We start from the raw sequence: 26,676 nt of genomic DNA, 5'->3' as shown, positions 1-26,676 counted from the left end.
TTGATAAGACCATTATGTCGTCGCTATAGCATTTCCTTGGATTTTCGTAAAAATATTTTTCGCTTTCGACACGAACTTATGGGATGACCTAATAAATAAAAAATAAAGAAAGAAAGTAATACTTAAACGTCACGAATATCGAGAAATTAATAAGTTTTCTTTATATTGTACTATTTGACTGTTCCAGGAGAATGATACGATACGGTTTCGCGTCACGCTAGAAGATGAAGTACCTGCAGGTCAGCAGCCTAACATCGTCGGCGTGGATACATACGTGATCGTTCTCGACGAAAACGATAATCCTCCGCGTTTTCTGAACGTACCATACGAAGGAGTGGCCGAGGAGGACCTTCCAGTTGGCTCGACAATTCTTCCGGGTATTAGAGTAATGGATCCTGATCTGTTGGGCGACACCATAGATCTAACCTGTGTCCCTCAGCCACAGGTGAGTCATTAATACTCGTTACGCCGTTAATATCCCACCGAGCACGTATTATTGGTAGACTCGCAGATCGAGTTTCCCCTTTCGCTTACTATTTCTTCTTGACGAAACTTAAACTTTATCATTGGACACTGAAAGAATTAATCAATTGGTACAATCTTCGCCATTATTTGTTAGACAGTTTATAAATGCAATGATTTGTGGCAATGACAATTGACCAAATATGATAAGTGGATGTAATAATTTGACGCAACTCTTAACAACTCTTATGCAACTTTAACAATTCAGATAACTCTTGAACAACTCGTACAGCGCTCTCTGCAACACACTAGTGTTTTATAGAGAATAAGAATGCATAAGAGTTGTTTTAGCGTTGCGAGTTGCGTCGAATTATTATTACATTTACTTATCATATTTGGTCAATTGTCGTTAACAAATACTTAACGGCAAAGATTGTACAAACTAATTAATTCTTTCTTTTACAGAGAAATCATCCCGATAAATTCTTTTTTCTTCCGCCTGAAGGGTAACGAAGAGTCACCTGGAGAAAGACTTCCTTACACTTACACATTAGATTTCATATAGTTATTACAGAGTATTTTCACATATCGAATCCATCGTGCAGGAAAGCTTTCAAAAAACCTGCAGCAGACGACACTGATCATCCCGATGAAACTCTCCCTTTTCTATACAAAATGTGCCAAGTAACTGGCGCCACGATTTTTCCAAGCACTTCCGATATTCTGACGAAAAAATGTTTTAAACAAAAGTTAATCAACTTTCGATCGGCTACAAATTGCGGTATAAGAAATTTCTACAAAATGGTTATTTTAATAAAAAATCAAAGTCACCTTGACACCTTTGCGTGAAAATCTCTTAGGCAAGGTGTTGAAGATAGATTGTTTTCGTATATGATTTGTTAGATCCCTGTTCTCAGTTCGTGAAAGCGATTATTTAACAGATAAAGGTAAACAGTTATTCACCAATACAGAATTTATTTGTAACAATAACGATTAAATGATAATTATTTCGATGCGCCAGGTTAAGCGCAAAGTCTAAAGTTTGCAAGTACAAAGTCTAAAAATTTATATTGTGATATAGAATCCTTAAGTCTGTTTTTTCTAGTTTTTTAAAAATCTTTTCTAAAAATCCCCCTTTAAAGAATTGTTAGGGCTTGCGGTTGATCTTTCGATCGTTCAAGCGTTGCCGGTTTTTGCACGTGTGTGCCGACTGATGTTCTAAGGCTACGAAGGACCAGTTTCTTGATTGAAACACTAAGTTTTTATTTTATGTTCTATTTTCTACGACTAATTCAAGATATAAATTCTACTGCGAAGTGAGAGGTGTTTCTCTTGCGAGTGGCCAAGTGTTTCTGCTGGAGTCTCTGCGGTTTCCCTCGACGAAGACTCCTATTTTCCTAAAAACACCCTGATTGATGATTTTTCCTTTTCTAAATCACCGATCAGTTTACTCCGGTGCATCGCAACCTCCCTCCATTTCGCCCTTAGCGCGTTATCGCTTTTCTAGGCTTTGTTAAAGTCAAGTGGCCCATCGACGTTGGCAAAAGTCGTGGGACACTTTTCTATTTTCCGTTCGGAGACTCCAGGATTTATGGCAGGGTCTGGTCCTAGGGACTAGGTGTCGCAGGCAACGCAATAAACACTTGTGGTGTTTTGAGAAAGCGATATTTGCCTGCGACGACGACCACTTGACTCGCTGCCATAAATCCGGCTACAGGATACGCCTTAACAAGAATCTTCTGTTATTCTAACTGTTCTGTCCTTATACAAGGTAGGCCATGTGAAACAGGCAACCTAATTGTCTTCTCTAGCTATGGTACAGGCAATTTTTATAGGTAGTGTGAGATTTTGTTGATTACCTTTTATTCAATGAATTAAAAGTACCCCACGTGTCGCCGGTGCTGTTCGCTATTATTGTTTTTTATTTGTAACAAGAAATTGTAATTCGCTCTCTCGATGCTCACGGTTCTCGCTGGTCAATCACACACGCTTCCACACTCTTCTTCTTTTTTCTCGAACACACATATCCACAAACACATTCACACACTCGCTCCATTTCACTGGAAAAAGACGAGACGTCGCAATCGGCTTGGCAAAACCCATGTTAATCGCCTAAATATAAACAAACGCGCCACGCACGATGGTCTTTCATTCGTTCTTCCTTTCCACGTCATTCACACCAACTCCTCTCCATCTCTCCCCACAGTCACTCTTTCATACCAAAAACCCCACAGTAATTTAAATAGTTTCAAGGCTGAATAAGATGGAAGAAAACTTTTTTGATGAAAGAAATGGCAAAAAATGGAAGGAAGTTTCACATTTGAATAAAAATTTTAAGGTCATATTATTATACATGTTTAAATGCTCATCAATGTCTGCTACAACATACAGTAGAAGAAAATATATACATTGGTGCGAAAAACATCGCTGATCTTGAAAAAAAACCACAGAAAAAATGGCATTTATAAAAAAAAAGTTTTCTTCCATCTTATTCACCCTTTAAAACCACTTATATGACATATACAAATTTTCTCATATTTCTCTAGCTAGAGAACATGATTAGGTGGCCTGTTTCACGTGTTCCACTCTCTATTTTAAAATTTTCTTCAATTTCTCTATCTCAAATGAATCCTAGTTGTTTAAAAAAAAAGGTTGCTAGCACTCTGTATGCTGCCATTCATCATTTTATAAATATGTTAAATACTCTTTTAATTAAGACTTTCAAGTTCGTCATATAGTATACTGCTGTCCTATTTTCGAAGAAAAATGTATTTAAAAAATACTCTCTTTTCGAAGTCAATACTTCATTAGTCGTTAGTTAACTAATTGGCTGTAATTCGATTGTCAATAAGTTTAGATTTCCGACATCATTTTAGAAGCCATCGGGATTTACGCAATTTCTCTTTATTAGTCAACATTAAATTAATTAGTGAACAGCTACAGCATTAACGTCCCGTTAAACTAATGAGCAATTGAACTGAGATAGCAGTCACGAGAGAGAGATAATTAATGATTAATATATCCACTTTCACCGTTATTAAATAAACATGCCTACTATTAAATGAATATCTTATCAATTAATTTAAACATTTTAAATTAATTAACATTCACTCGCAAAAAGTAGAAGGTTTAGTGAATTTAACATTTCCAAACGAAGTTTGTTGAATAATTTGCTATTACGCTTCGCACAATTATGTTGTATTTAATAATTTAAAAATAAAGCAAATTTCTTTAATTCTGAAAAAGCATCGATCAACGTTTATGTCTGTTAATCTAGCAGTTTGTACAAATATATACAACAATTCAAAGAGTATCTTTTTCCTCAATTTCATTTTTTCTCATTAACGTTTCATTTCAAAAATGAAAGACAGTGACTAATTTTTATTGGCGGTGCTATATCCTGCACACACTACTTTTCATATTTCACAGTGGTGTACAATTGACTGCCCCAATTGTTTCAATGCAAATTTTAACAGCACGTATAGGCATCGCTCCATCGAGAAACTCAAAACCGAATTTGCATATATGGTTATTTCATTCCCCGCAACGAACCGAATAAAGCCACTGTAAACCACGTAAAACAGGGGCGGGCTGCTAGATTGACTGTGCGAATGAACTTTCTATTTGATAAAAGTTTCAATAGAACACGAGGTGTAACAATAAAGTTTCGAGAGCAATTCATTTGAATATCTTACTTTGAAAATTAAATGTAAGAGCCGAATGTATTAGTCGGTCAATGTCATTTCTCCTCTCTCTAGCATTTCGGTTCCACATTTACCGTTCAGCAATTAACAGGTGCCTCGCAGAATCTTTTCACCTTATTAGTAAAAAAAGAAGTCGTAAAACCGAGAAATATAGTTAAATGCACGTGCACTCGATGAATGTTTCAATTCAATTTTCTCGAAAACTAAGCATTTTGTGGAGAAATTTTATTCTATATTTTCGATTTGTTCTTTTATGTAGTATCGCCCTTTTCACGGTTTTGTCGCCAGTTGCGGAACACCCTGTGTGTTACTGGTTTTAGTTATTCGATTTTCAGATGCAACGTTATCTGTTTAGACACAGAAAGTTTTGTCAGATGTAGATGAATGATAACGAAATGTAGATGAAGTGTAGAAATGACTGTGCACTTGGGCGAATATAAATGCAACGTCGTAAATATATACACTACCGGCCAAAAGTTTCGAATCACCTGCTAATTTACGGTAAAATTGAATCCGCGGCTAATTTTTTTATAGATTTGAAATTGATGTCGCAGAGATCGATAGTATTTTATCTTACTTTGATTGATTTGAACGAGGAAAAATTGGTTACAATATTCTTAAAATTGCTAACTTTATTCTGGAAATTTTTGTATAACTTGTAATGCACAGTGTTTCCAAACATTCGGCCGGTAGTGCATGTATGTATTTCGTTAACAAAAATAACTGACCATTTGTGTCGGTATATTTTTATTTAGTACGAAGGAACGTGTATATGCGCTTGTAATTAAGATGGACAACAAAGTGTAAATTTCATTCATTTCTAAAAATTTCACAGTATTTTCTTACTTTTTTTTTTTTTAATTTTGTCGTATCACGCAATGTCGTGCGAGATCTTATTAATACGATAAAATGAGAATTAACAATGAATTTACGTAGATGTTATCCTTCTAATTTAGATCAATATCATTTTAATACTTTATGTCGAGTATAAATTATGGAATTTTTAATTTTCGTGACGTTCTAATTATCTTTTAATACAATCGTGAAAAGTGAAATTAAGAACGCAGGTGAAAATATTAGAGCATGCTTCGTAAAATTCTGTTATGTTAACAATGTTCTCAGTTTGATCGATATTCAAACGCATACACAAATCTGACTACGGAAATTCATAATAATTATATTAAATATAGCTATCGGTAGAAAGTCCTGCCAAAAACCTTCTTAAAAATATTGATATTAATGCAACATGACGTAATAATTTTCAGTACTTTATTTATATAATTCACATATACGTGAAATTATTCATACAGCATGTTAAACACGATTAAGTATACTTATTAATTTAAATATTAAATATTGAATTAATTATAATTAATGAACACAACTGAAAAATACAGTAACATTGTTGTAACATCTGACCAGAGAAATAACTCGATCTTTGATAAATACAATTGAAATAAATCAGAACCGGTGTTAACAGAATGTTAATTTATACAGATTGCTGTTTCACACTTCAGGGCGGTATTATTAATATTTTTACACCTTTCGCTTTACCGCTTTGTCGTTCAATTATAAAATAAACGTACCTAACAGAAGTTGCTTTCGACACCTTCAACGACCTTAGATCCTAAACACAGCTTGCATAAATAGACTGTTAGGGACGTATATTGTACTCCTTACAGTTCCGTCCCGGTTTATTGCACCCTTCGTAGTGCCGTCTGATATGTTCTCGAAGGACCACCCAACTCCTAAGTTGGGAACTGTTGTTTATTTCGGTCAGTGTCTGTCACTGGTGGAAAATGCCTTTACTCTTGCTTCCTCGGAGTTTTCTGGTGTTCTGTCTTCACTCCTTTCCGAAGGAAACGGCGCTCCTTCCGCGGTGCCCCCTCCTCCCTCTAACTGCACGCTGATTGTGCAATTTGGGAAAATTCCTAAAACCCAATCAGCATGCTTCAGTAACATCGCAACACCCTTCTCCTGCGCCCTCAACGCGCGTTACCTTGGAGCGGGCGTGGCGATGTCCTGACCTGAGAGTGGCGATGTCTGGAAACAGCGGGGAACTTCCGCCAGGTTCGACTTCGCCGGACTCTTGACCGTTGCGAATTTCTATGTCGACCCTTTGGAGGACCCTTTTTTATGGCAAGGCACTTGGCTACTGAGGACGAGAGAAATGAATTTCTAACTCTGGAGTTGTAAACCGAACTTCCTCTCGCCAGGATATTTTTTACTCGACACTCATGCTAACAATAACCAAAATCTCAAAAACAGCCTCTTTCCCACGTCCGTGCCATAAATGGGTGCGCTCAACATAGACTGCATATAATAGACTCAATAAAATTTTCAAACAACATTTTTGGTAACATGTTATTCTTTGTTTATAACCATATAAAGATCAAGGGATTTGTTTCATTTTTTACGTCTTAATTTTAATTCCGTCTCACTCCATAAATCCTCAATCCAATTCAAATATTGTGTCTGAGTTGGTTAGCTAATAAGAGCAACCTGATTACCTTTGAACTTGTGGCAGTACCTCCTACACTTCACCACCAGAGGGACAGTCTAACATTAACCTTTCTCACTAGTCCTCGCCAAGGCTCCTATTACTATACAGGGTGTATCAGCTTTTTCCGATCGAATTTTGTCAGTATATTCAATTAGTCTATTAAATATAAAAAATGTTATGTAAACATAGGTCGTTTGAAGATTTATTAAAAAGTTACAACAATGATACAAAATAGGAAGGGAACGATAACGGATGTGCGTTATGATTCAAAATCGGAGTATATGGTAATTATGCAGAAAAGCGAACTCCTGGCCAATTTCAATGACTTCGAAATATGTTGTCAAGGTCATCATTGTGAACAATTTTTTGCTATACGTGTTACCGCTGCTCGGTCTTAGGTTCCGAGATATTCGAATATACAGATTTATTCATGACTAACGAATAATTCTTCTTCGAATAAAATCATTATTCGTTATTCACGAATAAATCTTGGGACTTTATTCGTTATTCAAAATAAAGTTTGCCCAAATCTGGTTACCAATTTACCGAACCAAATTAACACCGCTTCGATGTGAACTGTTGGACGGCTGGGGTGTCCGAATGATATGCGCATGTCGCGTGCGCATCTACGCCATTTCACATAGAACCGCCGCTGCCATCTGTTTGAGTTAAATCTAATGTTACGGTACAAATCAATGCAACTATGCATAATCTTAAATGTTCTCTATCACTCACCTGCTCACTAAACCTGCAGTTCTGAACCATCCTATAGCAATATTACATGTTTTCAATTTGTACACTAACTTCTGAGTACCAATATAAGAGTTCCGAAAAATTAATAATGTAAACTGATAAATATGAAACATTCATAGCATTATAACCATATTTCCATTGTTCTAAGTTTATTTCTATCATCTTACCAGACAATAATATTCAATACAACTGTGCTTATTTAATTACGATAATACAAATAGTAATGTAGTATTAACAATCCTATATATTTCCAAATAATGCCTGAAAATTAATGATAAAGATAAACTTATATTTATGTATATACTTCCAAAATATATAGTATAAACGTGAAATAAATAACATTATTGAAATCCTTACTAATGCTGGAAACAAAGTAAGTACATTCTCCTTTTATAGGAAGCTTCGCTTTTGGGAAACGCGCCTTTCGACGTCAATTAATTAGGCGCTCTCCCACTTCAGGAATTTTGGTCAAATTACTCATTTTAAGATTCATATAAAAAAGTACGGTGAAGGTATTTTTTATTATGGTAAACAATAGTAGAAGTTAAGCAGGATAATATAGGATAGAAATAATAAAGAAATTATGAGAATTATGAGAGAGTGAAAAAAGTAACGTAAAAAGGACATTAAGAATCGCTTATAATTACAAAGAGAATTCAAAGGAAACTCCTGGGCTGGTTAAAATTATGAACTTAATCGAAACTTCAAAAACCTTATATTTTCTGATTTTTTGAACATCAATGAAACTTCGAAATAAAAACTTGTTAACGAAACTAAGCTGAAAACTTAATTTTACAGATTGCGACAAAATAAATTTTAAAAAGTTTTCGAAACAGAAGCTTGAAAATTTATGCAAACTTCGCTTCACGTAGCTATTAAGATGTCCAATGCGATGTTCGATAAATAATACAATTCACTTCCGAGTGACCATTATTAGCATGTCTGAACAATACTCGTACATCGAATTAAATTTACAAATTGTGTTCTTTTTCATTCTGGAACGATAAAAACCTATTCATCTAAATACACTAAACTACATTTCTCAGTAAGAAAGATAGAGATGACCTCGAAACCTCCTCTACGCCTCCACCTACGTAGAAAGTATTTACATCACGAAATTTTGTATAAACCATTTTTCCGTATTTTTATAAATAATGGAAATATTCCAAGTGAACACAGTTTTTGCATCGTTCTGTATATCCCGTGAATCTTCTTCACACGGGTCACAGATGACCCAGCTTCGTCAGCCGACGATTAAGGCTGTGGTTGTAGTGGATGCTTATTCGGGCGAATTGACGTTCTGGCGAATGAAATATCTAAATACTGCAAATCTTCTGATTGTTTTGTCATATCGAGTTGGTCAGAATGCCAGTTCGTCCGAATGCACATCCGCTGTAACCGCAGCCTAAGTCTCAAATTGCAGGTAAATAATCTTCAAGCACTCTTATAATTCACATTGCAGAACTTATATACACATAACCGAGGACTCTTTAATCGTGAATAAATAATGAACATTTAGAACGATGAACATCAGGGCGATGAAAGACGTGTTTCATAGTAGTAGTCCGTAATATCGGCTGCAAAGCGACATCAAACATTTGCTCGTAAGTCGTAACACAACTCGTTCTTCGGTATTGCCAGTAGTATGTCATAAAAGCGAAGAAATTCATAAGAAGCAACGATGCTTGAAATTTTTCAACTTTCGTGTTTGCACGCCGCTCGATAGCAGCGGAGGAATCAAGGAGAGAGACATGCCTTTTAAAATGTATTTCGCGCGAGAGCGCGTTTGTATCATCTTTTAAGGTTAGGTAATGGAGCATAGTGTGCCCGGCCTTTATACGATCGAATAGCGAGAAAAATAGCGGTCATATCGGGCCGTTTTGTTCGAAAAATACCCAATACGTTTATCGTAAGGATACGTGGAAATTATCTGATCTTGCCAGCTCTATGTGACTATCCCAAAGGATGCTGCAGGAATATTAGCACGTAGAACGTATACCCCTACGTCATATCCGCTCGATAAATTCACAGGGCCATTAGACGACCAATAAAACTGTAAAACCTCCTAACTAATGGCTCGCCGGCTTTACAGCGGCGAACTTTAATGCCTCTTTTCATTTTATATAGACCGGAGAATGTACGAAGCGCTCAGTCATTAAAGTTAACTATTGCTTACAATGCCCGTGTCATATGCGAAATTTTCCAAAACTTTCCACTAATTTCCTGTACGATTATTAAAGCGATTCAAACGAAGATAGGTGATAAAAAAAGAAAAAAAAAATAATAAACGGACAAATCTTCACGTTTCCACCTCCGCCTATTCATTTTCACTTTTTCTCGATTTAGCGAAAATTGTCCGCGCAGTTCGGAAATGTTTGCGTTGCCATTTTGATTGCTTTTGAACAATTTACGATCAGAATGTATAACGTCGATAATGAAACAAAACGGGCAGAAAAATGAAAATGGAAAATTTTTATTTTCCTCGCGACGTTCAATTCTGATATAATGGAAATTTTATGGAATAATGAATAATGATTTAGTTGTGCTATGAAACCTTCTTCAACATCGCTGAAAAAATTGGAAGGCGGATAAATGACTGTAATAACAGTAGATTAATCAACATCGTTCAAAAACATATCTATAAATTAATCAATTTTTTGCAACATCGAAAAAGAGTAACTTTAATATTATCAATACTTGTACTAAATTCCATTGAATGAACAGCAGCGAAGAGCGGGTTCAACTGGCAAAAACTTACGTTCAATGCAATCAAGTAAATGATTCGTACAGTAGAGCTTTTTCTTGCCTTCGATTGTTCAAAATGGATTCTCGTTTTTGCACGATTAAACGAGGTGTACATTTTAGTCTCTTGATTACATTGTTCCGTAATGAAAAGGATCTGAAATAACAGTGGTGTTAAAAGGTGTTAATTAATAGCTGCACAAATTGTAAAACATTTTAACGCAGTTTAACAGCTATTTCAATGTGATAAAACATTCAAATTCACGATACTCTTAATCAGTTTTTATTCAAATTGCTAACCTTTTAACGTCACTATTACTTCAGATCTTTTTTCTCTGCGAAACAATGTAATCGAGAGGCTAAAATATACACCTTGTTTGATCGTGCAAAAAGGAAAAATTCACTCTGTACAATCAAAGACAAAAAAAAGAAAAAAGAGATTCATTATACGAATCGTTCATTTGGTTGTATTGAACGCAAGCTTTTTTTTTCCATTTGATCGTGCTCTTCGCTGCTGATTCAATGGAACCGATAATTCGCGTAATGAAGCACTTGCTTCTGAACGTACTGTTTCGTATTTTTTATACATTGGACACCTCTGTCCGCGTGTTTGATAAACAACGCGCTACAATGCTGATACAATAACAGCTATTTTAAACGTAAAGTGATAAAGAGTAGTAACACATCATTCTGCTAACGAGATGAACAGTAATTACGTGAAATCAGCATATATTATAAATTGCAATTTCCGTCATATACCTTTATTCTGCACGTTTTTTATGAATATGACGAATGAAAAATACACTTTCGTCCTTATTTTCTTCCTCTAATTTCCTTTTCACCGTTGTTTTACTGTAATGACATTTCATATGCAGGGTGCACACTGTACAGCCTAAAAATATCCACCATTTTCGTGGCATTTCAAATAATCTTACAAAAAAATGTGTGAAACAAAAGTTAATCAGCCTCGACTTACAATTAGCTACAAACTAAAATAATTTTTCAGAAATTTGCTTTTATAATGAAAGTCGAATTACATATTCAAAGCAACACTAGGACTGTCATACTAATAAGTTTATTAAACATAAACGAAATAAATTAAATCGGTTGAAATAAAATAATTTTTCATATTAACGTTTCTAATCATTAAGCGAAAATTTCTGAATTCAAGGTCATGAGAAAATCTTAGTGTAGTAGTAGGTCGTTGAATTCGTCTTGGCGTCAACTGCAACTCTGTAAAGTCAAAAATACATAGTGCCATACGTAAAAATCAAGGTGTCCTAGACTTTTTAATGGAAAAGAAAATTTTTGAAATAATTTTTTATTGCAGTTTGTAGCCACATCGAGACTGATTAACTTTTGTTTCAAACACTCTTCTGTGAGATTATTGGAAATGCAACAAAAATGGTGGATACTGTACACCTTGTATAGGATTAGTCACCTAAGACTAGAACCTGAAACATCTTCCAAACTGTCAATTATACCGAAAAATATTTCAGATAAGAGTTGAATGGTGTCAATAAAAGTGTCGAAAGGTGTCGAAAATGTCGGATAAAAGAGAATTACTTTGATTCAGACTCGTTTATTTCACCTCAACAACTTATGATCTGACAGAAAAATCTGACTGAAAATTTGCTTATACAGGATGTAAATTCTTAATCCTTCTTTAAGGAACCATAAGAACTATTCTATAATTTTACTGACTAAAAAATCACAGTTCATCGTTGACTCTTGCGAGATTTAGCGCACAAACGAATTTACAAAATAGCATTCGATTCAGTCAGTTAACCTCTTGCCTTGTAATAACGAGTGACACTCGCGACGTAGATTATAGTCAAGATGTGACAAATGAAAAATTGTATTTCTATTAAATTGATATTTTTACTTAACTTTAGCTTCAATTTAAAACTGACGATTACCAAGTATATACAGTAAATTCTCTACAAGTGTCATCAGTCAGTTAGGATTCTACAAGTGTCAGTATAGATGGTCCTATGCCTAGGCTGCGTCATTGCTGCGCCTATGTTATATAATATTGAAAATTTTTCTGGTGATTTGGTTTAGTAGTTAGTTGTGTTGTGTATTGCCAGCTCAAATATGAGCTGCTTAATGTATATGCTTAAAATGTATTTTTTTGTGGCCGCCTGACAGCAACCTGTAAATCTGGCGTGACAGTGAACGTGTTAATAAGTGTAAATGTTGTTCAAATTATGTCGTGTTTGATGTAGTTTTCATCAGAAAAATCTCATCAATATGTTAAGAAAAATTTCGGGATAAAAGAACGTAAAATTAAAAAAGTTGATATTTTAATCGCTTGGTTGCCTCGACTCACGTTTCATGCTTATCTTTTATTCGCTGTCCTTGTCTACGTTCGGCAAACTACAAAGGCGGGCACGGGGCTCGAAAACGTAGCCCCTGACTCTACAAGTGTCAGGTTTAAATTCCTTGCAAACTGACTCTTGTGGAGAATTTACTGTACTTACAAATTATATACATCTAATATCTTCACTTCTCTTTTTTTAACACTGTATTAAAACAGTGAACATCTGAGGCTAACATATGTATATCAAACAATCTTAAGACAAGGGGTTAATAATAACCCATTTAACAGCGTATCGTCGTCATCGAAAGGTTAACCCCGATAATTCAAAGGCATTGTGCAAGAACACGGATGCTCACAAGCAGTAGCAGGTCAATGTACGGTCAATATGATGGTTTTGTTACAGTTTCTCGACGCCTGCGAAAAGTTCGGTATAGTGAACGTAGAAAGAAGCCAAAATGCGTACGTGGGCGCCTTGGTGTTGCAGCAGCCACTCGACTACAGGGAGAGGCCCTTTTACCAACTGCTACTCAGGGCAAGCGTAAGTAGAACTTGAAAATTGATTTTAATTATGTTGCCGTCAAAACGTCCAGCTACTTCGCTGAACGTCATCCTGGCTAAGTCTATTCGTTGCAAGACGCGCGAGACTTGAGCAGATCTCACTATCCAAAGGTACGGATGATGACTACCAAGAATCACGACGCAAGTAATCAGCGTTTATTGTACAGAGTGACTCTTTTACTCTTTTATTTCAAATGATATCGAAAATGTTTCAAACATAGTTTGAACAGTGTCAAAAGAAGAGTATTGTAAACAGACAATTTTTTTCGAATTTTTTTAATGTTACCGATATTTTTCTTCTTTGCCGGAAAGCATATACTTTTTTTATGCATGTATTGACATGCATTCAAGTATATCTAACTTAGCACTTTACCGACCGGTAGCGGTTGAACATCTTACGCACTTCCCACCGCTCACTCAGCCGCAGATACATCGCTGACACCGGCTCTGTTTAGACTCTAGGCTATCGCGCGGGAATATATGTATGCGCTTTTTCTTATACCTATAGAAATGTTAAATAAAACTTCGACCGATCAATAGGCTATCGGTCGATAAGCGTCGGCGGCGAAAAAGCGATTAATAGGCTACCGGTCGGTAAGCGTTGGCGGCGAAAAGCCAATTAATAGGCTATCGGTCGGTAAAGTGTTAAGACCTCGAGATGGCCGTGAACATTGAAAAAATAACAAAATTCTTAGACAATGTTAGGTAGTATGTGAACTTACTTTTTATGTCACGAATGCTCAAAATGATGTCCATCGATAGCGATACACTTTATAAAACGAGCAATCACGGATTATGACGCTCTATCGATTGTTTCTGACGTAAAGACAGTATTAGCTTTAATTATGCCAGGGGTGTCGAACTTTCCTTTCAAGAGCCGCACGAGTTTGACTCTCGGTCAGCCGCTTCCGCCTTTTCTTTTCCTCCAGGAGTTGCACAAGTCCCACTACACACTTACGGCCCTGGTAGTGTCAGCTACGAACAAGGAACTTATATGAGCTCATTTTGGTTTCTGAGTGGCTCATTAACATATGCATATGAGTAGTGACTAGTCTGCTGATGGTCGAACTCGTGCGGCATTTGGAGGAGAGGAGTTCATCAGAGTGAAGTAGGTATGGAGGAGACCGTTCTCCTACGGCCCTGCGGAGCAGGCGAAGAGAAGAAGGAGCCTCATATGGCTCGCGAGCCGCCAATTCGACGCCCCTGAATTTTGCGATTTACCATGTCGTCTGGAATGACAGATTGCTGTCGGTAAATAGTGAATCTGAATTACGTTTATGAAAATACTGCAGATATTATCTACTTTAAAAAAAATTGAAATAATATCACAGTCCACGAGTCCTCGTTTTAGACAGTGTATCGCCGCTGATGGACACCACTTCCAGCGTTTATAACATGAGCAGTAAGTTCACATACGATCCTAACACTCTCTTCGATTTGGATCATTTCTTTATGTTATATTTAAAACACAAGCTGCTCCACTTATAAAATAGGTCTGCTATGCACAGAAGGATAATTATAGTACTCACTAGCGGAGATCTGTTTCGAGTGAGCACATAAATGTGACGAATTCACTGAGTTCGCTTGAAAATTGATTTTAATTAGACAGTCTTGGAATTGGCTTTGTACCGCTCTATAAAATAAAGTTATTCACGACATAAAGAGCAATATTTATAATAACAGTGTACCTTTAATGCACAACGAAACATAATTTCCAATATTTTGTAATAAATTTACTTTTTAAAAATTCGAGAAAAAAACTGGAAGTGATATTTAGGTATCTCTCGAAAAAATTCAAACTTTTCATTTAGTAATTACCTATGAAAAAAATTCCCGAACTTTACTTATTTTTAGACGCATCAAGGAATATACCCCCTTAAATTCCAACGTTTCGCCAGCATTAATTAGCTTCCTCAGGGTATCGAGACAGGTGAGCAATTAAAAACACCCGATTAGTAGCCAATAATCCGTGACATGAGCACGATACACTCTTATAAACCCAAATCCAAAACGAGACATAGCATTATCAGCGAAGAAGCGCGTTGTCCTCTGTAATAGAGATTTTTTGAAAATTTTTTCTCTGCAATTACTTCTACTATTAAGAAACGTTGATCTAAAATACATTATAGTAGATAGAAACGTAGACGAGTGATTTTGGCAAATTGACCTAGAGCTAATAAGCACAATTCTTATTAAGACGAAGTTAAAAAAAAAAAAACACGACATTATCAGTGTCTCGATATCCTGAGGAAATTAACTTCGATGTTAGCGAAACTTCAGAATTGGATTACTATTGGACATGGCTGTAACCCGTAAGCCTGAACTAACAATTCAAACATAGAAATGACCTCAACTAAAAGAGTTGACGGAAAAGCAGAGTATGTCCCCTTGCTTTAACCCCTTAACCTATGATTTCTTTTCTGACTACGCATGTAAGCGTCAGCCATTTTCTATTTTAGTACAGGTAAGAAAAGCTAATCTGTTACAGATTAACACTTTGCCGGCCGCTGTCACGCTGGCGTGACTTTTTCTCGCCAACGATTATCGGCCGCTGTCACATACGCGTGACTTCGGTTCAGCGCGGCTACGATGTTTCCACTATGCTTCTGTTTTAACTGTCCCGATTGCCTTTTCTTGACATTCTTTTTGTTCTGTTAGTTCTCAGATAGTCTTTCGCAGCCTTCGCATCTTGAAAGCTTAGATTCACTGTTATAAAATACCCTTCAAAATGTCACGCAATGAAGAAATATATGCCGATGAGTTGTCAGACGTGTACGATGATACTGATAGCAAAAGTGATAACGATTCGGATAGTGCGAGCGATATCGTTGTGAGAAGATTTATAAATAACGGAAGACCAATAATCAGTGACTCCGATAGTGACGAAGAGAGTTCTTTACCAAATGATTGGTCAGAAATTGATTTTGAACCTGACCTCCATAGGTGTCTGGAAGAGTCTGGATTGCAAACACCGTGCCCACAAGACATAATGTCAAGTGTGGAATTGTTTCTTGATGACGGTTTATTTATTTTAGTGCCTTTTTTAAGGCACGAGCAGTAGAACCCGCGCGAAACTCGCCGGCGGCAACGTAAATCCCATGCGACAAATTAGCGGCCGGCAAAGTGTTAATTACATTTAGCAATCCTCAGGCTTACAGATTAAAACGAATATTAGGGTTAAAATTAATTTTTCTTACTAATATAACTATTTTTGTCACATTTTCACCAGAAAATCTGCCAGGAGTCTGGCTCGCTGTTATAAGTCAAGGGGTTAAACACTGAGGAAGGTAGTACGAGAACAAGCTACGAATGACTTTTACATACGTGAATTTTACTTACAGGACGGGCTGAACAATGAGACCACTGGAGTAGAAATCAAGGTGGCAGACATTCAGAATAGCCCGCCGGAATTTCTGGACTCGCTAACGGGTGTGGTGCGTGAGGATGATCCCATCGGAACCTTGGTTATGACCGTCAAAGCTAGGGATGGCGACAGGGGAATGCCAAGGAAAATGATCTACGAATTGGTCACCAGTGAGTTCACGTCACATTTTATCTCTTTGCTAGTTAAACTTTACTGGACCTGACTTTATATCACTCCCTTGTTAATTAACACGTTGAATGTTACGAGGTAGCTGATACCTAACGTTACTAAATTCAATTAAATTATCTAGAATTCGCAAACTGCAAATTATAAATATGTATTCGAAGAATAATTGAAAATATGCATCTACTTTATACGATTAGTTAATGAATTATAAAAATAGTTACGACTGACGGAGAAATAGAAAAAGAGAATGCATGAATTTATTCAGTTGATATTCAATACAGGGTGGACCATGTACATCAAACCACCTAATTATCTTCTCTAGCTGTGGTGGTACGAGAAAATTTTTATACGTAATTTAAATGGTCTCAAAGGGTGAATAAGATGGAAGGAAAATTCTTTTACAAATGCCATTTTTTCTGTTTGTTCTTTTCAAGGTCCCTTGTTTTTTTGCATGAACGTACATACTTTTTTCTACTGTATGTTGTAGCAGACATTAATGTGCTTTTAAATATCCATAATAATGATTTTGGACACTTTACTTTCAAATCAGATATGAAATTTCCTTTCATTTTTTGCCATTTCTTCCATCAACAAAATTTGTCTTCCATCTTATTATGAAACCATTTGAATTCACATTTTCTCGCACCGCCATAGCAGGAGAAGATAATTAGATGGCCTGTTTTATGTGGCCCACCCTGTATATTAGAATCTAATGCAATAATAAAATTTCGTACATTACCCTACCCTTATCCTATGCTTGTACCTCGCTTTTATGTTGAAACTCGTTTTCTAACCTCAAAATTTACATCTTAAAAATCGATTTCCCGTTATAATTGAATTATTAATCACAATGGTGTTAAAATAGTTAAATATCTCGCATGCACATTTCTTTCGGTCGAGAATCTTTTATTAAATGTACGCCGAAAAATATTTCTCTTAAGGCATTAATTACTTTTTACGATAATATTTCTCTACAAATTGCGATATCTGCAGTGTTCTACAGTACGTATGTACACTTAAAATTCGTTAGAATTCAAGTTATTAATTAAATTCCACGTTTACTTTATTACAAATCGTAGTCTCTGTTATTACTTCATTAAATGGTTTCAAAGAGTGAATAAGAGGAAGAGATAATTAAAATTGTAACGAAACTTTTATCGCTGTATAAATTTTGTATATTTCTTATACAGATCCATTCGACTACTTCCTGTTGGATGATGAAACAGGCGAATTAAGAACAGCAAAGCCTCTAAACAGAGAAGCGTTAAAGGATTCTACTGGAGTGTTGACACTGAAAGTGAGAGCACGTGAATTAATCGACGGCATGCCAGGTAATGACAATCTAACGGTCTCGACGGCCGAAGCAACGGTGACGATCAAGGATGTCAACGACGAGCCACCCTCTTTTAACCATCGAGAGTACAATATTGAGATTCCAGAAAACGTACCGAACGGTACACCTCTGCCTCACTTAGACATGACTGTTAAAGATCCCGATGTTGTGAGTACCATTTCGTTAAAATGAAATTTTATTTCATAATTTTTTTTTTTTTTTTCAAGTAAAAGTAAAACTAAAAGTTCCTTTAACTATCGTTTGATTTATAAGGAATATTTCGAAGTGCAGCATGTCCATAGACAGGGCTGTATTTACTATAAGGCGCATTAGGCGCAAGCTGGGGGCTTCATTCTTTATAAAGCCACATGATAAATGCGGTCCTGCCAAAGTATTAAGGTGATCACGATACACGGTTCACCTTGTATAGTAGTTTCATTATTAAAATATATTTCATCCTAACTGAGTAAAAGTCTGTATATAGAAATGCGGCAAATTTTATAGTATCTACATAATTCGATTCTTTATAGAGGCAATGTAATTTATAATCATCACAATATTATATCATTACAGGGATTGAACTCGGTATTTTCGTTGCGCCTGGAAGACATTACGGATGGTGCATTTACCATTGAACCGACTCTGGCGACTGGAAGTACATCGGTGAACATTCGTGTGGCAAATGGCTCGCTCGATTACGAAAATCCTAATCAGCGTAAATTCATCATTCTGGTAAGCTGATCGCTATGTACTCGTGAATTACATCGTTCCCGTTCTACTCGGCATGATTCAAAAGAAAATTGTACCATTGTAATTCCTCAGGTCGTGGCGGAAGAGGTCCACACAAATCCTAAACTTACCTCTACCGCAACCGTAGCTGTCTCCATCGCGGATGCAAACGATAATTCACCCTCTTTCAGTAATCCCACTTATACGGCCGTAGTGCTGGAAACTGCACCTCCTGGTACATCGGTTATAACGATTACCGCTAAGGATCGTGATAGTGGACGGTGAGAAAAATTCCTTTGCTATTTCTTCGTTCGACTTCGTTCAATATAACGTAAGATTTACAAGCGAGTTGTTACTCTAGATTCGGTACAGCTGGAATAGCTTATCAGTTACTTGGCCAAGGTGCTCAGCATTTTTCTGTCGACCGAAAATCTGGAGTTATCACTGTAGCTCCGTGCGCGACTCCTGGAACATTACCATGCTTGGATTACGAAGAACAAACGGAATATTTCCTCACCTATAAGGTATGCAACTTTAGTGGGCAAGTGCATAAAATTTAATTTTACTTAATCACAATGTATTAGGTCGTACGGAAGGTTCTGTCGGATTTCGTCGTCTGAATTTAAGTAATCGTAACTTCGCCAAAGTTAACGTATTTATTCAAAATAAGAACAATTACGACGAATACATCTTCGCCAACATTTCAATGGCAAAGGAATTTTTCATTTTGAATAAATACGTTCACTTTTGGCGGAGTTACGATTATTCGAATTTAGGCGACGAAATCGGACAGAACTTTTTGAAAGATTTAACATAACGCTATAATTTTTCTTTGTATTGATCAAACATTGAATCAAGTATTAGTGTAAGAATTGAATCTGCAGAAAGTAGAGTAGGTGAAATTACTTTCTATTCTAATTTGCTCTTGTCATTTTTCTTAGGCAACTGACAATGACGGGCAAGGACAAACAACCAGTGTTTCGCTACGTATCAGTTTATCAGACGCCAATGACAGTCCACCACGATTTTTACAAGACAAGTATCGTGCGGTTATAGATGAAGGTGCTGAAAAATTTGAACCCGACTTAAAGGTGCAAGCCCGAGATAAGGACAAAACGTCGAAAATTACGTACGCAATAATAGGTGGCGATGATCTGGGACTCTTCACTATAGATCCAGATTCCGGCGAAATTACGATAAAAAATAAAGGACCAGTCGATTTGACAAATTCAACACACGATTGGATCGCGCTTGTTATACAAGCGAGCGATGGAACTTTTGTCGATTCCGCCATCGTTAATATTACAATTCGCGATGTCAATAATAATGCACCGGTCTTTGAACGTAATTTGTACACTGCAAGTATACCAGAAATATCACCAATTGGTACGTTATCTTCTCTTCTTTATGTTCTTTTCTTCTCTGTCGATAATTACAATTTGTAAAAAATAATATTCGCGTGTTTTATTTAGGAACGGTGGTAAAGAAAGTTACAGCGACTGATGCAGATACAGGGATTAACGCGAAACTTGTTTATAGAATAGCTGTAGGAGCTTTCGATGATTTCACTATTAATGAAACGACAGGTGTCGTAACAGTATTTAGAAAACTAGATTATGACAATAAAAGGAGGTATCATGTGCAAGTTATAGCACTCGATAAAGGTATGTGAAAATACAATTTCGCTAGCTAGTATGTGAATGTACAATTTCATTTAGATAGTAATGTCCAAATAATTGTATTATGAATTTTTTTTACTATTCCATATACTGTACTACGGCAAATTCCTTCTTCTTGACTATTGCGTATAAAAATTGATAATCGGACAAAAGTTAATATATGGTATGAACCCAAAAATTTTAGCTGTTGAAAGAAAAAACTACATTTCATTTACACCAACCTAATACTTACCTATTATAATTAAAACAGTAATGTGCGTGCGTATTTGTGTGTTTCTTTTATAATTTTATTTTATAATTCTTCTTTTTAGGAATTCCTAGTTTAACCGGAACAACAATGCTGATGATAGACGTTGAAAACAGCAACGACAAAGCGCCTTATTTTACGCCGGAAACTCAAAGAGCTGAAGTTACAGAAGATACACCGATTGGCACTGTCTTTACAACATTAAAAGCTACAGATCCAGACAGTGTCAACTTGGAAGCATTAAACTTTGCTATTTCCGAACCAATTACAGCAATTGATAGAAACGGTCAACGAGTTAACGATAGTAAATCCTTTAAAGTATGATTTGATGCTTTGTTTTGCGATAATAAAAATTTAATTCTTATGTAATACAATACCAATATTTGCAGGACTTTTTTGCTGTTGACCGTGCAACCGGTCAAGTTTCTGTTGTGAGACCATTGGATCGTGACATTGCAGCAACAGTGAGCATTACTGTCGTTGTCAGTGATACAACAGCACCCACGTTACAACAAGGAAGAGGTACTACATATGTATTAAAAACATATACAGTATCTCGGATTTAGATAGGATATTCAGCAACTGTTGATAGAAAATTTAAAGGGTGATTCTAGAAACTGATGTAAGATGAAAATCAAGAATAAAAAAGTTGTTTTTAAGGCTTTATTCTTTAATTATTAATTAGTTTTAATTTTAGTAATTCGATGCTTAAATCTGACATGCTGTATACGAATATTATATAAATTTATACGTGATATTGTATATTATTATGTGTACTGAATACTTTCTTCTCATTTATAATTAGGTACTTTGGTAGTTACTATTATTGATGTGAATCACATGGCACCAGAATTCTTGAAGCCATGGACAAGAGAGAATCCGCGATATTTAATAGAAATGCAGGAAGAACAACCAACTGGGGCTGTTGTTGGAGCATTTACGGCAGTAGATGCAGATAGCAACATAGCAGGATATGCAATCATACCGCCAAGTCCCTACTTCAATATAAACAATGTCACAGGTTACTTATATTTTTTTACATTATAACCAAAAAAAGGAAACATGAAAAGTAATAAATATTACATAATTCGCAGGAATCGTACGAACTAGTCAAGTTATTGATTATGAAGAAACAAAACAATTGGAATTCACAGTGGTTGCCTATGATTCTGGAGTACCTCAATTAACTGCAACTGCAGTAGTAATAGTTACTGTAATAAATGTTAACGACCAGGACCCAAAATTTGAGAAGGAGTTATATAATGCATCTGTAAAAGAAAACTCGCCATCGGGCACGCATGTTACTGTAGTTAAAGCGACAGATGGAGACGAAGGCCCGTTCGGAGAAGTTAGTTATAGTCTTATTGGTGATCACGCCGCCGACTTTAATATTGGTAAACTATACTTTCTTTTTTACAGAATTAAATAAAATCATATTTTACAATTTATATTATAAATTTAAAAAATGGTAACATTTAAATAAACTATAGGTCACGAAACGGGGGAAATTACTGTTGGTGGTGCAACTGTACTCGACCGAGAAATGACACCAAAAATTACTGTAACAGTAATGGCCAGTGATGGTGCTCATATAAATTCTCGTCGAACTACCACTGTGCCAGTAATTGTAAAATTGATCGATGTTAACGATAATCGACCAATATTCACGCAACATAGTTACAGAGCCTCAGTTGCTGAAGATCTACCAGTAAATCCACCTGCACCAATTTTACAAGTAATTACATTTTATAAATCTATTTCCAAGTTGCATAAAATTTAAAGAAAGTAAATTGCTAAAACAACTAATACATAATGTATTTGTTTTAAGGTCGGGGCTGTAGATCATGACGAAGGAGACAACGGAGAAGTTTGGTACACCATAATTCGTGGAAATGAAAATGAATCATTTTCTTTAAACCGCGAAACGGGTATTTTATATCCTGGCGCAGCTCTTCTTGGCAGAGCTGGCTCCTATAGAATCGAAGTAGAAGCAAGAGACGGTGCTGGTAATGGTCCACATTCGGACAGGTGTTATATTGATATACGAGTAATGCCAGTAAATCAGCACAAACCCCAATTTGTTCTACCCGAATTAACGAATGCAACCGTTGAAGTGCCTGAAGTGCGTATAAAAATATATCATGAATAAAACAGTCTTTAGTCATAAAACAATACTAATATAACTATGAACAACACTTTTTAGAACACAGGTGTATCAAATTACTTGATATTAACGGTAAAAGCAATCGACAGAGATCCTGGTGAAAATGGACGCGTAAGTTATTATTTAAAAGTTGGAAATCGAAACACTCAAGAAACAGAAGAATTTTCAATAGATCAAGAAACTGGTGAATTAAGATCAAAAATTATTCTTGATCGTGAAGCGAAAAGTAAATTTGAGGTAAATTTTGTTTGTGTATTTAAAACTCATTTGTAATAATTACATTAAAAAAAAAATAATCTTAATTTCAATGTTATTTTAGCTTGTTCTTGTTGCTGCCGATCACGGTACTCCTACAGCATATGAAACATTGCGACTACTTACTGTGCAATTAGTTGATACGAATGACAATGCGCCGCAGTTTTATGATGAATATCATTTTCATGTATCAGAAAATCGTCCGAAAGATTACTTTGTAGGAAAAGTAATTGCGGAAGATAAAGATGAAGGCAGACACGCTAAAGTTTACTATTACATAGAAGCTGGTAAATAATATTACATATACTAAGAAATTTATAAGGTTACACGACTACTAGACGATAACACAAATATAAATATCTTTCAGGAAACGAAGATTATGCTTTTTACATGGATAAATCTGATGGCAGCATATATGCAAATAAATCATTTGATCGTGAAACCCGAGACAAATACATTTTATCGATATTAGCTTCCAATGATCCTGATATTTACATAAATCCTATAGATGCAGGACGACCTTTAACACAGCACAATACAGATCATGGTCATGTAAATGTAACCATAAATATTTTAGATGAAAACGATAATCCACCAATATTTGAGCGTAATGACTATTACGCGGGTGTTAATTCAATGGCAAATGTGAACGATTTTGTAACAAAAGTAACAGCATCAGATTTAGATGTTGGAGATAATGGCACACTTCATTACTACGTGGCTGGTGCAAATCTCTATAAATATGGATCAGACAAACCTAGTGGCTCCATAGTTCCGAGTCCATTCAATGTAACACAAGATGGCAAACTTGTCACAAGTGGATATATGGCCGAATATAATCAAGACAGGTTCGTCGTTGAAGTTATAGCAAAAGAAACTGCCATTCCAGAAAGATATGCTATGACTAAAGTTCATGTAAGTTATTTCATGTACTTCTGCTTTGATATATTCTCATTTTTAAATCTTTACTTCTCTATATCAATAAAGGTTTGGGTATTTGAAGCTTCACAATTAATAAGAGTTATCTTGTCACGACCTCCCGAAGAAGTAAATCGCGAACGTGATGAAATTGTGTCACAATTATCAAATGCAACTCAAAGTAGGGTTGTTGTTGATGATATCCGGTATCATGTGGACGCATCAGGTCATATTCGCAGAGAATGGTAAAAAAAAAAAAAAACGTTTCACTCATTTCCTAAATCAACATATACCTTCTTAAGAACATAACATTTGAATATATTCTATAGGTGTGATATGTATTTACATGTTGTGGAACTAAAATCCCAAACTATTGCTCCTATTCCACAAGTACTCAAAGTTATTGATGCAAAATATGATTTCTTGAAAGATTACTATGCAGGTTTTGCTATTGAAAACGTTGTAGTAAGTATTTCTTATAATCTGTAACTCTACCGATATAATAATATCATTATATTTACTGATAACATAATTTTGCAGCCTGCTTATGCAGGAGTACAGGAAGAACCTTTTGATCCTGCATTAGCAGCTTTAATAGCCTTATTAGTGGTTTTACTAGTTGGTGCAGTTACAGTCACAGTAGTTTGTTGCTGTTTACGCCATTGGTAAATATAAAATGAATAAATATATTTTTCCTTCAATATGGAACACATAAAATGTATTTTATCATTTTAGGGTAATTACTGTACCAAACGATATACGGAAAAAAGACGGCCTAATAAAAAAACAAATTATCGATGAATTAAATACTACAGAAAATCCTTTATGGATTGAACAGTGAGTAAAACAATTCACATCTTTTTCACAGAAGCACGATACAACAAAACATAATGTATGCATACCGTAATTGTTTTTAGAAAACTTAAATTATATGAAGAACAAGAATTAACAATGCAAGTATTTAGTGAACCTGAAGGTGGTTTAGGTACAGAAAGACGAGGAAGTGGTATAAGTATTGGTATGGGTGACACATCTCAAGATAATACTTATGCTACGATTCAACGTCCACTGCCTACAAATAGGCACCGTCCAACGACGCCAGACTACACAACGCTTCCAGGAAACCATAATGTACGTAAAAAAGTGAGACGAATATTACACAAGGTGCCACCAAACTGATGGTACAACCTGAAAAAATGTAATTTTACATGAAAAAATAAGATAAAAATATAGATTAATAGTGTTTTATACTGGTGTGAACACCGTGTATAACTTCACGATCTGCTGATGTTCACTCTGGAACTGAGAAGACGGTCGATCTTTACCGACCGATATCATTATTGATTATACAGTCTGAAAAGAACCAGAAACGGAGACGAATCTCGAAGTGATCGTTATGTTTATTACTTTATATTACGAAAACCATTGTAAACAAATCTTAGTTGTCGTTGTGTTCGACCTAATGACGAGGAAGCCATTCACAACAATACGAAGCATCGTTTCTAAATAAATCGATATTGAGAATGTATCTTTAATCTAAGAAATATCTCTAAAAACGACTTATATTATTATTTGTCCCATTATTGTAAGTAATGTATATAGGATAAACCGTAAAACCAAATTGTTTTTTTTTTTTTTTTAATTATTTTCGATCAATATAAAATATTTCTCTAACTCTTCAATTGTAATCTTATTTTTTCATGTAGAATCACACCTTTATGAGTTATATCACTAAATTAATGACATCCTGTACATTCAAGAAGTAAATCTACTTATGTTATATATTTTATTACAGCTTTACGAATCAGCGATGGGTTTCCAAGGATCAACATTTCAACCATCCTCGAATGTAATGCCTCAACTTACACTTGATTGTGATGGCCAACCCCAATTTGTTTCAGGGCTAGTATAAATTAAGTTTTACGCCAATCCCTTTTTTAATCAACAATATACCTTCATCACCATACATTGTACCTCTTTAACTACGGCTCTAACTGTTGCACGCGCCTTCCCAAAATTACACTCGCATGCACACACCTTTTCGACAATAATCGGATAATACCGTTAGGTTTGTCTGCGAGTAGACGCGTGTACAAGAAGAGTAAAAATTGTCCCAAATAATGCAGATAAATCTACTCTGACTGTGCATCTTTTGCTATTTCAGTTCGAACTCTTCAATGGTGAAGAATACAAGATGAAGAGTAACGATGAACCACAGTCAATATTACTGGATTAAATATTTCCCTGTAGCTGGTGTGTGCATGTATATATGTGTGCGTTGCCAACCTGTGGTCTGACATAATTAATTGTTAGGTTCACTGTTAGGAAAAATAATAATAGATAATAAACACTGTGAAATAGCTTAACGACCGAAGCTTGGCACGACAGATATATGTATATAAATGAATGTGTAGACTCCGTCCAGAGCAATTTTTTGATTACTTCCTCACTAGTTTAGTATTTATATAACTTATGTACGTTTTACACGTAAAAAATAACGTACTTATAGTGTCATTACTTTCTATATGAACAAATGAATCACTGCCATATCATGGCATTAATACAACACAACGTTTTACATAAAAGTAATAAACTCATAATGTTAAAAGTATTTGTAATAAGAAAAAAATCTAATGAAAATATCAACATATATCGTAAGTTTGTGTATAATTATTAATTTAGAATACATGTATTTATTTAAGTTAGGGTTAAACGACTGATTTTTATCCAATTAATCTGTGATTTGATTACGCCCG

At 35.5% G+C, this 26,676-nt stretch overlaps 1 protein-coding gene across 1 annotated transcript; it reads left to right on the top strand.

Moving 5' to 3' along the window:
• The first annotated feature begins 367 nt into the window (after positions 1-367).
• Positions 368-25,903, top strand: LOC108574877 (cadherin-87A). Its single transcript, XM_017937529.1, has 24 exons — positions 368-445; positions 12,891-13,025; positions 16,387-16,579; positions 17,786-18,096; positions 18,502-18,660; positions 18,751-18,938; positions 19,019-19,181; positions 19,599-20,043; positions 20,130-20,321; positions 20,648-20,901; positions 20,973-21,105; positions 21,389-21,604; positions 21,678-21,977; positions 22,074-22,318; positions 22,412-22,705; positions 22,787-22,984; positions 23,067-23,289; positions 23,370-23,917; positions 23,990-24,165; positions 24,250-24,385; positions 24,461-24,585; positions 24,656-24,757; positions 24,838-25,051; positions 25,716-25,903. Exons 1-24 carry the CDS (start codon positions 389-391, stop codon positions 25,830-25,832), a joined length of 5,124 nt encoding a protein of 1,707 aa, XP_017793018.1. The 5' UTR covers positions 368-388; the 3' UTR covers positions 25,833-25,903.
• Positions 25,904-26,676: the final 773 nt, after the last annotated feature.

The sequence above is a fragment of the Habropoda laboriosa genome, unplaced genomic scaffold (assembly GCF_001263275.1).
Source record: "Habropoda laboriosa isolate 0110345459 unplaced genomic scaffold, ASM126327v1 scaffold11, whole genome shotgun sequence".
In the NCBI taxonomy this organism is placed as follows: domain Eukaryota; kingdom Metazoa; phylum Arthropoda; class Insecta; order Hymenoptera; family Apidae; genus Habropoda; species Habropoda laboriosa.
Note: the sequence above shows the minus strand (reverse complement) of the source record. Positions and strands in the feature narration are given on the sequence as shown.

Excerpts from the sequence above, each read along its gene's own strand:
- LOC108574877 (XM_017937529.1), top strand. The coding sequence starts at position 389 with ATGGATCCTGATCTGTTGGGCGACACCATAGATCTAACCTGTGTCCCT. Across the intron at positions 18,661-18,750 it reads AGCGTAAATTCATCATTCTG|GTCGTGGCGGAAGAGGTCCA; the intron begins GTAAGCTGATCG and ends GTAATTCCTCAG. Across the intron at positions 24,386-24,460 it reads TTGCTATTGAAAACGTTGTA|CCTGCTTATGCAGGAGTACA; the intron begins GTAAGTATTTCT and ends ATAATTTTGCAG.